This window comes from Bolinopsis microptera, chromosome 3, assembly GCF_026151205.1.
Source record: "Bolinopsis microptera isolate Bmic1 chromosome 3, MBARI_Bmic_1.0, whole genome shotgun sequence".
NCBI lineage: Eukaryota > Metazoa > Ctenophora > Tentaculata > Lobata > Bolinopsidae > Bolinopsis > Bolinopsis microptera.
Genome location: NC_087074.1, coordinates 8,325,016 through 8,341,766, shown reverse-complemented (window position 1 = coordinate 8,341,766; position 16,751 = coordinate 8,325,016). Strand labels below are relative to the sequence as shown.

At 37.2% G+C, this 16,751-nt stretch overlaps 2 protein-coding genes across 2 annotated transcripts in view; both read right to left on the bottom strand.

Moving 5' to 3' along the window:
• The window catches only part of LOC134812255 (sorting nexin-12-like), a 73,769-nt gene that overhangs the window by 8,101 nt on the left and 48,917 nt on the right, over positions 1-16,751 (bottom strand). The window contains exon 2 of the mRNA XM_063819530.1: positions 6,656-6,817. Within this exon, the coding sequence (XP_063675600.1) occupies positions 6,656-6,814 (159 nt within the window). The 5' untranslated portion in view covers positions 6,815-6,817. The remainder of the gene's footprint in view (positions 1-6,655; positions 6,818-16,751) is intronic.
• On the bottom strand, positions 6,939-12,622 carry LOC134812403 (uncharacterized). The gene is made up of 7 exons (XM_063819802.1): positions 12,376-12,622; positions 11,384-11,740; positions 10,876-11,143; positions 10,498-10,618; positions 8,246-8,384; positions 7,854-7,973; positions 6,939-7,346 (listed from the first exon to the last, which is right to left on the bottom strand). The coding sequence occupies exons 1-7, from the start codon at positions 12,544-12,546 to the stop codon at positions 7,182-7,184; spliced, it is 1,341 nt and encodes a 446-aa protein (XP_063675872.1). The 5' UTR covers positions 12,547-12,622; the 3' UTR covers positions 6,939-7,181.

Here is a 16,751-nt window from a genome sequence, read left to right as displayed (position 1 = left end):
ATACGCACCAAATTTGATCGATTTTGGTCCATAAATTGGTCAAATATCAATATTTTTGAATGAAACCAACTTTATATGGAAGGTAAACATATATATTACACATTCTCTATGATTATCAGCTCAATATCTACCTAACTGTGGATTCTGTGTTCAAATAATCGCAAAAAATGAACAAAATCGCCCATATCTCAAACTGACTTCGCTCAAAACAATAGAACTCAATAGGGTTTCAATATTTTCACATGAAATTTTCAGAATCAACGTAGAATTGTCTCATGACCTTAAGTTTTGGGACAGAATTTTGAGTTAGGCCTTTAAAAAAATTTGGCGGCCAAAAATGTCTGATTTACAGTCATTGAGGTGCACATTGTATTGATACAGATAAAAACAGCCCCCCTCAATCATATCTAGGGACACTCCTTCAATCTTATTTAAGTATTTAGTTAAGATCCCTACTAAATGAGTGCATGAAAGCTTTTTAACAAGTAAAATTAAAGATTTTACTCATTACGGGTATATGGCCCCCAGAATATAGGTTTTAAAAAAAAAATAGCGACCAAGATTCTGCATTTTCTCTGTCACCCTGAGCATTAAGGAATGTGGGGTAGTGACGAGAAACAGTTAAAGAACATATGCTGAAGAGATGGCATCATCAAAATGTAAGAAGGTGGAGTATTTGAGGACGATTTTTGCATACCTATATTCTGGGGGCCGTAGTTTTTGATTTTTTGCTATTAAGTATACTCTAAACCATTTCAATTTAGTATCTGGAGCCATTGGCATCATCAATACAGTCTCAGCAACATATTCTGACTGCATATAACTGTCTGTGACAATTTTAGAACAACTTAGGAACAGATGTTTGGACCTATATTCTGGGGGCCCTGTTAAAAAATGGTATTTTTACAGGTGAAAAAAAAAGTACACTTAAAAACCTAATAATTATTTTCAACTACCCAAGAAACATTTAAAGGGTTATTTTGTACATATTTACAGCCCTAAACATGCTTAGAAGTAGTTTTAACACCTGTTTCTAAGTGCTCAAAAAACGACCTATATTCTGGGGGCCATATACCCGTAAAGATAAAGACAGATAGTGTTCTGGGGAGTAACAATAGGGTGGTTGTGAACTTCTACTCAGCTGGGGGAGAGAATGCAGGTTTTACTTCAGCTCTACTCCACAATACCATCTCAACTGGTGCACCTTATCCTGGTATGAGACCACCTGGTATGTGACCACATGGTATGGGACCACATGGTATGAGACCACCTGGTATGAGACCACCCTGTGGATATCACCTCGTATGAGACCTCTCCGTAACATCTAACCCTGAGAAGAGTACTTCGTCCAACTGAACAAAGCTCCCTCCCTCAATAGTAACGAAGTTGTTAGCCTTATCGAGAAGCACCTCTTCTAGATCGTCCAGCGATCTAGACAGTCTGCTGCTTTGTGAGGAGACTATAATTCCGTTACTCTAGACAAATCTACTCCACAGCTAAGATCGCTAGTGTAAGTATTAACGATAACCAGTACCCAGTTTCATATCATAAGTATGCAGACGGGGGATTGACTTTGTCTTGGTCACGTCTATGATCATTATCCGTAACCATCCTGAGATCGATTAGTCGAGTCTCTAGACGATCTGTGACAATTTTGCGTTGTTTGAATTTGGACGGGCATTTGTATTGTGAATATACTAGCTCCACTCATGAATAACCAAGATAATAATGACAATTCCTCTGAGTACTGCTCTGGTATCGACAAGAACAACTCATTTACTCCACTAATCCGAACCTGTTAAAAGTTATGATACTTTGTGATTGGTTTAGAGTCAACAACACGTGACCCAAACCTAATACTTGCTTGGCTCCTTGCTTTGAGGTCCCACAACACAAATCGATCTTTGACCTTTGCTTCTGTTGAACTATCTGTAAGCCAGTTATATTTGCGGAGTAGAATTATAAATAGGGTCCGTAGAAAATACCTCACTTTTCAAGAACATGATGATCTTTACCGTGGCGTGCCTTTTAACATCTGGAGTAGCAGCCAATGAAGGAATCTATATTTTTGTGTATGAACTGTTATATTAATATTTTGTGTACATAGAAACCGGACTTGGTACTTGCTGGTGGAGTACCATCCGTAATTAACGAAACCAAGTAGTATTGCTCTAAGACCCATTACGAGTGAGCAGTAATTAAGGTGAGACTGCACAAAGCAGTGATATATTTGTAAATGTGCTTCCAGAGGCAAGAATTTTTTAAGTTTGATTGAGGAGCACTACCCAGAGGCATTACTCGGCACTAACGCCTTAAAACTACTACATCGCGATAAAAACTAGGTTTCTTTGCCGTGAAAAGATTATATAATTCGTTTTTTAAAGGTTTAGAGCTAAACCGTTGCTATCTACTAATTTATCAATTTACCTAAGACATCGCTAAGAATTGTGAGCATATCATAAACCTCGTTTATGTTTTCTCCTGTTAGGAAGATGTTTGCATCATCTGCGTACATGATGAATTTAGCTATTTCTGAATTCTGATATTTGAGGCAGATAGTTTAAAATGTACAGGGTGGGCCAAAAGTCAGTACCCATACGTTGGCCTTTATAGCTCAGTCACTGAGTGCCCAATTTAAATACTTCTTTCTGGTATGACTTAGTACCACCACTGGTTCGAGGAATTTGTCAACTCGAAAAATATTCGCGTTCATTTTTTTCAAATGGAGGTTCATTTTCACATTTATTTGATAGTTTGGATAGTCGGATCAAGCTAAATGTTATTGAATTGTGTTTGGCCATTCGAATTACGTTTGTCCTGAAAGAATTAGAACTGTAGCTTCTCAGATGACCGAGATATGAAGCATAACGAGTTTATTCATTACGTGTGATTAGGTGATTGGTTTACCTAATCACGTGATAAGGTGCCCCCGTTAACTACCCCGTTAAACATTATGGGAATTGTTAAGGGTGCCCAATTAAGGTGTCGTGTCACGGTGTCACATAATCACCCAGTCAATATTGTTAACGAGATACAGAAAATGCTTGATAACTTCGTCATTTCTAATCCGTTTTGCCCCATGTTTTCAGATCATATATGCAACATTTGATAATCTACCGTCTCTGAAAAAAATTAGGCGTTCAGTATGTTCAGAGAAAACAATATAGGTGTTTTAATATTGAATGGGCGTGGTCTAAAATATTCGAATTTTCAAATTTTGACGACGGAATCCTCGAACCAGTAAGTACAGTATGCCATCTGCAAAGCAACAGCTCTCAAATATAAAACACGGCGGAGCTATTAAGGCCAACGTATGGGTACTGACTTTTGGCCCACCCTGTAAATTATAAAAAGGAGAGGTCCTAGAATTGTACTTTGGGGTACACCGTAAATAATTTGATTGGCTGAGGATTCAGAGGATCCAATTGATACAAACTGGTTCCTGTTCTTAAGATATGATTTAAACCAGTTTAAAGCTAGACCCCTTATGCCATAGTGTTCTTATGCCATATCTTTGTCATTACGACATTACTACTAGCAGTGCCAATAGCGACTATTAAGTTATTCGCACTGAAATTTTTGTACTTCCGAGAGTGCTAGCTTACGTAATAAAATGTGAACAATCCCTAATAAACTAATAGATTATTTCTCTTATAATATAGCCAAAAATGTAAAATAATATGTAGTATGTCTCACGCACCTATCTTTATTAGAAGATACATTCGTGTAAAAAACATGAAATATTTTAAATAATGAGTTACAATTATTTATTTAACATATAAATCGTTGCTCAGGAGTCATTAGTTAAACATACAATTAACAGGTTGGTTACCAGTCGAACGTGGGGTGGAAATAGAGTGGGATCTTGAGTTGACACCTTTAGAAGTTAAGACTAATAGTGTGCTGGGGAGTTACGATTTGGTGGTAGTGTACTTCTACTCTGCTGGGGGAGAGCATGCAGGAGCAGTCAACCTCCATTTCACCTCTACTCCAAAATACCATCTTAGCTGGTGAACCACATCCTGGACTAACCTCCCTGTTAATCCCCCCTCTCCTACTGACAAGGTTTGGCGTATCACTCTAACCAGAACTGCAGGTGTTAGACTAGTGATACACTGTAACGACGTGGAGGTGCTCAACAAACTGCTATCGAAGTGTAGTGACAGAAGTTGGAGCACTATCTGGAACAGAGACGTGACAAAGATAACGTTTTGGTCCAGCGACAAGGCATCTGATTACTACAGAACACAACCAGGTGACTAATAGCTGAATGACAACAAGCATTGAGCTGAAAAAATAAAACTAACTTTAATTTATAAATAAGCCAACTTGCTGCTTCTCTCGTAAGCTCGTGATTTCGTGATCATAATTTTAACAATTACTATTCTCCAAATGAAATCACTCTCACTGAAGGCAGAGTTTTCCATTTAACTGGGTGGTAATAATTCTCAAAAATCCGTGGAACGCGTTGATATCTAATTTGTCACATATTGTTTATCTAATGTCATTGTAACACATCTGAACTGTAGGTCTATATAACGATTTTCGTATCTTCTAGAACCCGTTGCCATTTAAAATGTTACAATTTCAGAGCAGTTGCAGTGTGGAGAGGGAACATATAGGGATGATACTATGACAAGCTGTGAGACATGTGACGCTGGATCGACACCAAATACTGACAGAACTGCCTGTGGTAAGATAACTTTAAAGCGTATATTTGATATTATGGATAAGTTTTAAATTTGAATTAACTGTGCTATAGAATGAAAACCGAGGATATTTGTATTCACAATAACTTCTTAATAAGGTAGTTCAAACGAATTGCTGCTTAAAGATTTCCTAATTCTTCAGAGTCATGTCCAGCTGGAAGCTACAGGAACATTGCGATGAACACATGTGAAGAATGTCCTGATAACACGATCAGTTCAGAAGGAGCAGCCTTGTGTACAACTTGTGAACTTGGCCAGGAACGAAACCCAGGGAGAACAAAATGTGGTAAGAATTGTTAACAAGAACCGAGCTGAGATGATTATGTCTATATTACATAGAAGGGCAAAGATAGGGTAAGGGTTAAGACAGGATAAGGATAAGTTGCTATATAGGGCTTATAATCAAGAAGGCAAATTCGTGGATCGAGAATACAAGAAACGTAAGAGTCTGGGTGGTAATAATTCTCAAAAAACCGTGGAACGCGTTGATATCTAATTTGTCACGTCATATCGTTTATCTAATGTTATAGTAACACATCTGAACTGTAGACCTCTATATATTATAACGATTTTCGTATCTTCTAGAACCCGTTGCCATTTAAAATGTTAAAATTTCAGAGCAGTTGCAGTGTGGAGAGGGAACATATAGGGATGATACTATGACAAGCTGTGAGGCATGTGACGCTGGATCGACACCAAATACTGACAGAACTGCCTGTGGTAAGATAACCTTGTATTGTTAATTTTTAATTTACTGTGCAATTTAATAGTAAACTGTCCAGTGTCCACTGTATCTGAAACTTTAACCCTCGAGTAAGCCGTTACAAGCGTAATGAACAAATAATTCTCTACATCGTGGCCTTTTTAAAACGAAGTTTGTTTCTATCTGAAGCTTATTACAAACACTTCCTCAAGATAGTTGATTAACCCTTCAAAATCCAGTGTTTGTACCCTTCAAAATGTTCTCAGCGGGGCGCTGTGAAAAGAAAGGGCTAGATGAGAAGTTTAAAGTTCCCTCTGCACTGGACGAAACAACTCCGGAGACCACAGTTGTTAACATCACGTGTGTCAGACCTAAGCGCTACGTTCTGATGGGCGAAACAAGCATCACGTGTCAGCATACTGGTACCTGGTCCCAACAACCCCAGTGTAGAAAATGCGGTAAGCATCTTAAAATAATTATATGAAGATTTTTGGATTCATTGTCAAAAAGAACAATAATTAATAATAATACTGTATTATGTATATTATTTAAGTTCAACTTAGCCCTATTCAACTACTTAATCGGGAAAAGCAAATTACTTAAGCACTAGGGCTGTATTAAGGGTTTGCTTTTCTCTCTTAGTATTTCCATAATCTGTCTGTAACTCTGTAAGTTTACAGTACATTTTTACAAGCTAATCTAAGTTCAGTAATTGTCAACGAATCGTGAGTATTTCGAGATGGGGGCCAACCTGACTCGAGGTAATTACATATTACAGTAAACCCCCGAAATTTACCACATTTAGCCGTGCAGAAATTGTGTATGGTAATTAAAAACGTATGTCAATTCTTGAATCTTTGTAATATTTCAATTAAAAGCGATAACAAATAACTCCTCATTTCAATCTGAAAGTATAGTAAAATCGTGTTTATCAATTATTGCAGCCGTAGTCAGTTGATAACAACTTTATAACCTGACCATCGTTTTAGGCTACCTCTAGGGACCCAGATAAAGTCCTAGAACTTCAGAAAATGTATGGCATTCGAGAACTCTGCAGAAAAAACCGCAACACTCTTAACAGTAAAATGAAATATTGGAGACGTTCCCCGTCGGACTTATCAAACTATTTTCTTCAAGAACCTCTTATGAAGTCTAACAAAAAGTAAACCTGGAGTTGATAACATTATCTCAACTCTAATGTAGATATTATTAAGTAAGGTTTTAGCTGTTATTATGAGCTGACCTTGAGTCTGACTTCGTAGTCAGTATATCTTTTGTTTGCGATGCCGTGCGTTTCAGGGTTGCACACGTCTATTTCTAAGAAGTTAGCTGGTACATCGTAAGCTTCTTGCAGGGTTTGATCCTTAGGAGCAAGCCGTTGGGTCATACGGTCGTCTGTCATCCTAACAATGATTGTCGAGATTAGGTCCTTGTTATAAAACTGTTGTATGTATTTGAATTTTGAATGAAACAGATTTAAATTTTGTGGTTTTGGTTTATTATTAGGAGCAATAATAGATCAATTTAGACTCAATAAAAACACACTTTAGTTGACAAAATCCATCAAATAATAACAATGCAGAACGAATCTTAAATTTCAAATAAGGGTACATTAGATTATCAATTATTCAACCCTGGGCGATTCTCATGATGGAATACAATCAATGTTTTTATATTAATCAAAATACCATCTGAAATATTGTGTCGTCATCCTTTAGCATTCAAACTTATCAAGTGTGATAACATAATTATATCATCCGTTCCAATGTTCATGTTCCCTTGACACGAGATATTCTGTTTTTCAAACACTTCTTGATACAAACCTCCCAATACAGTAAGATCTCCGTCAGAGTGCAGTTCATTGACATTGCTATTAGATTGTTTTCCAGATCTTTCTCAATCGCTAATCCTAGTTTATTTCTCGTTCCTTTCACCTGTAATTCGATATGATAGATTTTAGCTTAAATCTTTATTGTAAGATATTACAAACATTGTGCCACTTTGTTTAGTGTCAAGGACTATGTGAAGCTTGTTAGTACATAATAATACTGACTAAAACTACTGTCTACTGGAAAAACAACCGGAAACATGCAACTAGCAGCCCGAGTGCAACTTTATATCATGACAATGCAGTTGTCATTTGACAATTATCCAGTATCAAATTCGCTTTATCAGTGTTATACATTTACAATACACTCAGGAATTCAGTTCCTAGAGCTTGGAAAAGGAATTTCCTGCAATTCTGATCTAGAATTATATAACATTAAATATAAGCACAGTTATGTAGGTACGTAACAACATTGTTGGGAGGGGTCACACAAATTGTCAGAGTACAGAAATGTATGTCAGTCAAATAGTTGTACTCGACCAATTTAAATTAACGTAAAGTAAAGTGACAATAATATAATATCATAAGTTAATAACTTAATGATGAAACTTACCCAGGGCGATTGTTCAGGGTATTTCTTGGGTACTACCACACAGAGAGAAGGTACTATACTGTGTTTCATGTGCTTCACTTCAACTTCCAGATCCCCTCGGGACCTGTTCTTTACTTGTGCCTAGAAAGACAATTAATGTTCGTTAAATAGCTCACGCGAAAAAGATTATCTGCAAATTATGATATACGTATACCAAAATCTCATAGCAAATAAAACAAACAAATTAACAAAACATCCTAACGATTGTTATCGATGTTCCCATTGAAGTTGATATCTAAGGAAATCTTGCAAAACAACCTTCACCGCACTGTATTGTATAACGTACACGTGTTGGTATTAAATATAATAGTGGTTTTTATTAAACTTCATCATTAATCACTACCATTACACACCTTGAATACAGTAGGAAGGCGCTCTATCTCACTGTCCAGAATCTCAAGTGTGCATGGCTCCCCCTTCTTAGGCCTCTTAGCTGGCGGATACTGGGTAACATCCCCGTGTAACGAGTACAGTCCCAAACCAAATGTACGTCTGGAATAACCGCGTGTTATAATGGAAAGTGTCAGATCAATTATTCACTAAAATAATAATAGAACTCATCTAACTCCTAGAATTTCTAATCATGCACGGTCTAAGGCATGATGGAATAGTTACCCCACATATTTAGAATAGTAACCCCACATATTTGATCGTGATTCCTGCTATGTTAAACTTGTTAAATGGTTTCAGTCACCACACCAGAAGCTTCTCAAAACCTCACAATAGTATCATCATAACACCCCAAGAAGAAAGAGAGAGCTACAACTGTTTTCAGACTCCTGTTACTCCAGCTAATTATATAATCAGATTCTTGTTTCAAAGAATGGTGTGTTTTACACTAAACAAACCCTGACAAACGCGCACATTGTTCAGGTGGGATGGGTGAAAGTTATACTACTTGTGGCTCGGGTTATCTTTAACAGGATTACTGATCGAAATAGAGGGAGAAACGTGGATTGTGGTCCATGATTCCATTGTTTTCAAAAGCAATACTTAAGGGCTCAGTAGCGTTATTTCAGTCAACAAGCGCGGGTGGGGACAGCTTAACCTAGTTTACTGGCTTAGTGATCTGTTGTTCTGTAATCTTAAGATATTTCTGATAACTTTACCATTGTCAGACGTCGGTCTCTCCAAGTATACGCTGTTTAAAGTAAACACTTTGTTTTACGTATCTAATCGCCTTTGTCTGATTGCGGAACTACTGATTTTTATTTGCCATTGACCGTGAAGATAATGCTAAACATTTCCCAGATATTTCCCACAAATATTGATTATGAAGAAGATAATAACGCTGAACATTCCCCTAGTACAGAACCATGATAGATCTAGGATGGACGTGCCTGGTAACAGGGGCTAACCGAGGTCTGGGATACGAGTTCATCAAACAATGTGTAGCAGCAACACACCAATCAGAAGGCTCCGCTTACTACATCTGCTGTTGTAGGAGTCCAGACAACGCCAAACAGCTTCACCAACTAATCCAGGAGAACACTACTGATAAGATCAAGTTCTCAGTAGTAAAGTTAGAGGTTACCAGCGAGGTGGACAGAGAGAATGTGGTGAAGTTTTGTGAGGATAAACTGAGAGATGGGGGGCTGAACCTGCTGGTGAACAACGCGGGGATCATGCCACATTACTGCAGTGAGGGGATTGAGACTGTGGAGGGGTCTGAACTGCACAGAACTTATAACAACAACTTTATAGGACCCACCTTGCTCACCAAAGGTCTGATAAAGCTTATCAGGCTGGCAGCATCCAGAAACCCAAACAAAACTAAAATTTTGTCCATGAGCTCCAAATCAGGGTCTGTAGGCCACAAGAGGTTCATGATAGGGGGAGCGTACGATTACAGGTGCAGCAAGGTGGCTATTAATAGAACAGCACGGAACCTAGCAGCGCAGTACGGAGGAGAGGGGGTGATAGCACTAGCAGTCTGCCCCGGGTGGGCTGCCACTGACATGGGCAGCAGAGGTAAACTTAAAGCTGAGGTACCTGTGGTGGAGTCTATTGAGGGAGTTAGAGATGCTATAAGGAATGCTACTCAGGAAACGAACGGACTGTTTGTTGATCATCTGGGTGATTACCCGCCTTGGTAATGTGGATTATGGACCTTGTTTGTTTAGTTGATAGTGAGGGAACTTGTGGCAGTATCTTTTATGATATACTTTGAGTTAAAGACACAGTTATCACCGATTAATTTATTAAGTTTGTTGATTTGATTCTAGAACAAGTTAAAATACCCAGAATGATGTTAAAGCTTGTAAGGAGGATATAACTAGCATGGTAAATATTGTATAAGTGGCATTATATTCGATAGAGTACGAGATTATTTTATGAAAATAATTTCCTTTATTCCAACTTTGATTTGATTAAAATCATTATGATATTTTTATTCCATCAGTTCTTAATTGAACAAAGAAAATGCTGAACTATTTGTGATATTATGAAGAAAGTCATAATATGAACGGTTTAGTTAGCAAATGGTATAATTACTATCTCAACGTGTTGCGTAAAGTATAAAATAAACAGCTGGGCAATCCACAAAGATTAACTGAGTGTTTTAAGTGGGTCTAAGAAGACGTCTAGGTTACAATGTAAAGCTCACCTGACAGTATGAAAGAAAGAAGAGTTACAGGCGTGATTAGCAACACCGTCTATCAGGGGCTGACAGAAGTGGGTGTTTCTAACGTTACCAGCTAGTTGTGCTGCTTTGTCAACTGAGCCTCCTGTGGGATGGAGCGTTTAGAAATCTAAATGTCCAGTAGTGTAAGTCTGGTGACTTACTCGATGAGACGATAAAATGACAAAATCAATAGACAATGAGATAATCAAAAATCAGGGAATTTGAGCACCCCTGGTATTTGTAATGAGGCGTGATAAATAAATATGAGATTTTATAAAGTGTGATAAAGTGCGATCAAGTGTGATAAAGTGTGATAAAGTGCAATAAAATGTGATAAAGTGAGCATTATAAGAATCTCACCAGCAGCTAAGTGCGCGGCTTTATCAGCTGACATTGGAGGTCTTTCAACGGAACCAGAGTCCCCACTACTGGACGACTTGTTGGTAAACAGCTTGAACAGAACTGACTCTATGCTGACTAGGTTATCCATCTTTATCTTCCGTGATGACATGAGAACGTCAAGAACTTCGTCTATTCTTTTCATTTCACCGCTCTTTTTCTGGGCATTCTTTTCTTTTAGTTTTTGGAGCGGGACTATGTACTTCTTCTGTAGTTCCGCTAACTTCATCTGAAATGCAAAACGAGATTTGAGGAGAGATTTAAACTGTGCACATTTTCTGGAATACGGCCAACTTCGTGATTTGATTCGCAAATCAAGAAAGAAATGTATGGTTATACTTTGTCACATTTCTTTGAAAGAATATAACTATACGGGAAAAATTAAAACTATTAAACGATCTTACACCCTAACAATCCAACTTCAATATCATCACTGCATTATTATTCGCTACTATAATAAAATACTCACAGCATACAATTGGTCCTCGTCAGGTACAGGTCCCCCAGTAGACTGAACATGAGGAGATCCAGGGTGAACATTAGGGTTACTGAACATTTGTCTTCTCTGAATCATACCCATCTGCACACCCCCGGGACCCGGAGCCATCCCTGGTCCCATCATACCCGGGCCACCAGGGTCTCCCTGGGTCATCTGTCCGGGATGCATCTGCATCATGCCAGGCTGTGGAGCTTGAGATGGGGGGTGGTGGCCGGGTCCTCCTGGTACCGCACCGTGCATACCTGGCATTATGTTGGAGTTGTGGGGAACTTGCCCTGCCATGTGCCGGTTCTGCATCTTGTTACTGTTACTGCAGTGCACTAATACCTGGGGTTGGGAGATTTTCTTTAAGTGTGTGAAGCAAATTGATGGAACAATAGGTTTTTAATTTATAATTCCTTAAAAGCTTAAGTAGTACTTTAATAATGCTCGAGATGTTTAAAAGCAAAGCCCTGCAAAGTGATCCGATGTTTTCAGTATTGTACATCAAATCAGATTAAAAGGTCAACCATTGCATTGTTACACTGAAATTCAAGAAATGTAGCTCTGAATATTATGTAGAGGAAACAAAAGATGTGACCACAAAGCTCGAGCTAATAGTTCAAATATTTCTAGGTAATTCAGACTCTAACTGGGTATCGGGTAACCAAATGCTATACCAAGTCAACTGAGGATGCAATAGTCAGAGCTAAATGATCTGATGTTCATTTTCGACCGCACGGCCCTGGACCCCTCTAACCTTTACATACCATTAATTCATTATCTAGTTTCAATATATTTATAAGTTGACGGGTTACTATTTACGCTAAGTGAAGATTTGCTATATGAAATCTGGCAGTGAAAGAACATGCCAGCCAAGCCATGTTGCGTTAAAAGCAGCACGTGACAGTACAGAGAATCATGTGACAGTACAAAGAATCACGTGACTATCAAAACAGCACGTGATCTACTAATTTGCCCACCTTGGCTACATTCTGTAAGTACTCCTCCATAGACCGGCTCTTGTCCAGGATCTGCTGCTCAAACTCCTCCACGCTCTCACTCTCTGCCTTGCCGCAGTTCTGCAGCGCTTGCCGCAACTTCTTGATGTTCTGCTGCCGGATCTCTTTCTTCGCCCATGGTTTCTTCTGCATCTTGATACTGGATCCTACTAAATTGTTGAATAATTAATCGCCTTGTTAGGCACTTAATTTGCCTAATCTAATCAAAATTGTCGATAACGTGAAATATTATCGTATACCAGTGTGGCACACATCATCAATATAATCCTTTTATTTCTTGGGAATAGTAAATCAGACAAACGGAGTGACTGATCTTCTTTGATGTAAAGAGCCAGACAGTTATAAACATAGTACTATTTACTATTCACAGTTGACATCCTTAATTAATTTAGTATACAAAATTATCAAATTCAATTAAAACTGATCAATCTGATATACTGTATAATAAGACTTATAAATTAACAAAACTTTCAATACAGAATAAAAAGTGATAAGAGTTAAAATATTGATATTGTGCTAAAAATTAAAAAGTTATAAAAAGATAAAGGTTCCTTTAATTTAAAAAGTTTAAAATCAGTAATAATATCACTAATAATATAATCAATAATAAAAAATTTACTGTCGATCGATTCATCAATAAGCATTAATCATGTGTACTTTATCAGTAGACTGACTTAATTAATAAAGCTACAACACGTCACAGATATAATGTTTAACTACGGAACAATTCTAAAAATAATATTATAGAATAATTATCAAATTATAATGGAATGTCCTGTCATGACAATCACATCAATTTTATAACTAGTAAAATACTTAGAGTTGGCATTATATATTTCAGTTTGAATGTATTGCCATGTAAGTTCTTTCTTATAAAGAAACATGCGTTTTGAAACTCGCTCTGAGCCAAGGATCCAGCATCCAATGAAAATAACAAAAGTTCCTCCATAAATCATGTAAAAATGACTCGCAGCTAGTTCATGCCCAACAATGGTGATTGTATCTTCCAAATTAGAGTCAGTATTTAATTGAAAGCATCCAAAACCAAACATTGCCAACATTTCAAAGCCCATTATAATATAGTAACCAAACATGGATATTCGCTTCCCTTTTTCAGGTGGCAGGTAAAGAAACACCATGAATAAGTTTGAGAGCAAAGTGCTCAGTTTGTTGTCTTCAGCAACAGGGTTATCGCTTTCCTCATTTTCTGTAAAGTTAAATGAGATAACGCAGACAATAACAAACTGGTTTAACAAAACAAACAGAGCAAAAACAGTGCCATTTCCATTGAGACACATTACCAAATATATGCTCAGTATTCTAGATAGAAGTAAAAAAGAGTAAATCATTGTTAAGTAGACTTTGTGCACCGTTTTCATATTTTGTTTTAAGAAGTTGAGTTTCCTCATTTGTCCTGTAAGGGAAACAAGCCTGTACGAAATGTTCACGATATTGATAACCAATGATGCAAGTTCAAATATGTTGAATCGATTTCCCCCATAGCTTGACAAATCAAAAAACAAGAACTTGCTGCCTTTAAATATCTCTTCTGACAACACTGTCCAATACAATAGCTCGATCAATATCATAGGGATAGTCTGAACCGTGGCCATGATCAACGATATTTGTTTTGAAATTACTTTCCATTGGGTATATTTCAGTAGAAAAGGCCGGAAACAAGCTTCTTGGACACCAGCCTTTTTAATCATCTTACAGGCATTCTTACAATATTCTTCTGCATAATGGGTCCATAAAATGTGGGATGTTCTGCAAAATTGATATTCTTGAGGGAAGGGTATCGGGAAAAAATGTGATAATTTCATGCTTAGTGTACAATGTTGACTAACTCCAGTGACAAATTCTTTCCAAGGTAAATCCTGTTGCCTCTTAAATCTAGGCTCCATGTAAGAACCATGATATGAACCACGGTATGAGGGTGTCGATTCAAGCTGACTTTCAGGTTTCTTCCTTTTAAAAGATTTCCGAATCACAGTCGGGAGAAAAGTTATTCCGGATTTCTTACTACTCTGTTCCTTCATTTCTGCATTTTCTTCTATTCCATCCGATTTAGAAATATTAGCAGACTGATGTGAAGTATGCAACTCAGGTTCGTGAACATCATCTGTTTCCAGGTCTTGACCGTCATCTGATTCTGATAGCTGTTCCAGATGCTCATCACCAGCAAAACCACCTTCAGCTCCTGTATGTAACATTTCTACAGTTTCCTCTTCACGGCCAAGGCTACGTTTTTCTATAACCTCACAATACAGAGAGTAAAAAGAACCAATGATACGAGTAAGAATGAGTAGTAGCACTGAAGACACAGCCCATCCATAATGCCCCCTCCGAAATTTCTTGGTGATGGAGTAAACGTCAAAATAAAGGGCAACAAATCCAAGTATTCTGAATATGATAGCCCACTTCCTCTCCAGCACAAAAATCCAGACTCTCCTGCATAGATTTAAATTGACAAGCTTAGGAGTTCTCTTTAAATCAGTTGCATTATGGTTGTCACTTGGTATCGACTCATAATTCGATGCCACCATCTGCATCATACCATAGTTACTAGTTAACAATAAGAATGTTAGCTGATGATTACAATTACAATTGGTGATGAAAAGTGTCAATAACATTACTTGTAATGTGAAAAAGTAATAGGTCAGATCCCGGTCAGATATTCCACTCAACACAATTAGTATTTATTAAAACAGATGAGAATCTATTTTCGAATTGAAATTCAATTTGTACTCGAATTACGAATGCAATTTTGTAAGCAGTTATTCAAATGAGCATAGCACACATATAATAATAGTATACATAACAGTATAATTTCCGAATCACTCGAGAAATAGTACTGTAAGCTACATCAGATCATGCACTACGAGCAACTTGAACGATATTCAAATATTTTAACAGCAAAAATGAAAAAAAGGCAGCCAATTGGGCAATTTCACAAATCTCTAACATAGAAAAAATCCACAAATGTTTGAATAAAAATATAAGATAAAAATCTAAAAATTTAACAGTTTTTAAATAAAATACTGCTAAAATTATTTTGAATCCCAAAAGGTTATAATTATCATCAGGAATAAATCAGCTACCATGCCATAAATAAGCATAATTTGCAACTAAGCCAGATCAAATCATACAATTTAAGGTGTTAGTTACTCAATTACAAGTTAAAACATATAATAATCAACTATCATAGCTCTTTAAATTGTTCACTTAAAATAGATGAATTGTTTGTTGAGCGGAAAAGGATGATTTGTCTTGACCGAAGTATCCAACGATGATTTGATAATCAGTCCCAAATGTGGAATTTGCCTCTCGAAGCACCTCCCTTATCTGGCCTCTATCCATCTTCTCACGATACTTGAAGAGGCACTTTGAAACACGTTCAGAGTTCAAAAACCACACAACAATAAACATAACCAGAGAAGAAGCATAGAACCAATAGAAGGTATAAGGTGGTACATCTTGACCAACTACAGAAATAGTTGGACTTGGATTAAGATCAGTGGATGTAGGCAGCTGATAACAACCAAAAACAAGCATGGCAATCATCTCAACAAGAATGATAACATGATAACTGAACATGGTAATTCTTCTTCCAAACTTTGGTGGCACATAAAGAAACAGCATCAACAGGTTGGACATTACCATTGTTACCTGGTTTCCTTCCGCATATAGATCCTTGGTGACTAGGTATGTAATTGAGAATTGCACACAAAGGATTGATATTGTGAAAACAATTCCATTTTGAGTGAGACACATAACAAAATAAAGGCTGATAATCCTGGATGTTAGCAAGAAGAAGTAGATTATTGTGAGATAGATTTTGTGAAATAACCCCAGATCCTCTTTGGAGAAGTTTAGTTTTCTGGTTTGATTCATCAAAGATACCACCCTATATGATATATTGATCATATTAATCATGAGAGAGGCAAGCTCAAAAATGTTGAATTGCTCACCGTGAAAACTTTTCACATTAAAAAAAGAAGTATCAGAATCTGTATTATATTTTGCAATCGTTTGAGATTCCATAGACCAGTAGAGAAGTTCTATAAAAGTCACTGGTATTGTCTGAGCAACTGCCATGAGAAGAGACAGCTGTTTAGAAATTATTTCTCGGTAGATATACTCATTCCACAAAGGTTTAAATGATACCTCTTTTACGGAGGCATTTTTAATGTGTGATGTTGCTTCTTTATTGAATGGTTCTTTGTAATATCTCCAAAGTATCTTTGATACATAATAAAATTTATACTCTTTGGGGAAGAGGAAAATATGAGATAAGACCATTCCCCAAGAGCAGTGTTCTTTGACTCCCAAAAGGA

What these genes read in the sequence shown, in the direction of transcription:
- LOC134812403 (XM_063819802.1), bottom strand. Translation starts at nt 12,546, where the DNA reads ATGCAGAAGAAACCATGGGCGAAGAAAGAGATCCGGCAGCAGAACATC. An exon ending in AGCCGCGCACTTAGCTGCTG is followed by an intron (nt 10,619 to 10,875) that starts GTGAGATTCTTA and finishes TCCATCCCACAG; the next exon opens with GAGGCTCAGTTGACAAAGCA. An exon ending in ACCCTGAACAATCGCCCTGG is followed by an intron (nt 7,347 to 7,853) that starts GTAAGTTTCATC and finishes ATCGAATTACAG; the next exon opens with GTGAAAGGAACGAGAAATAA.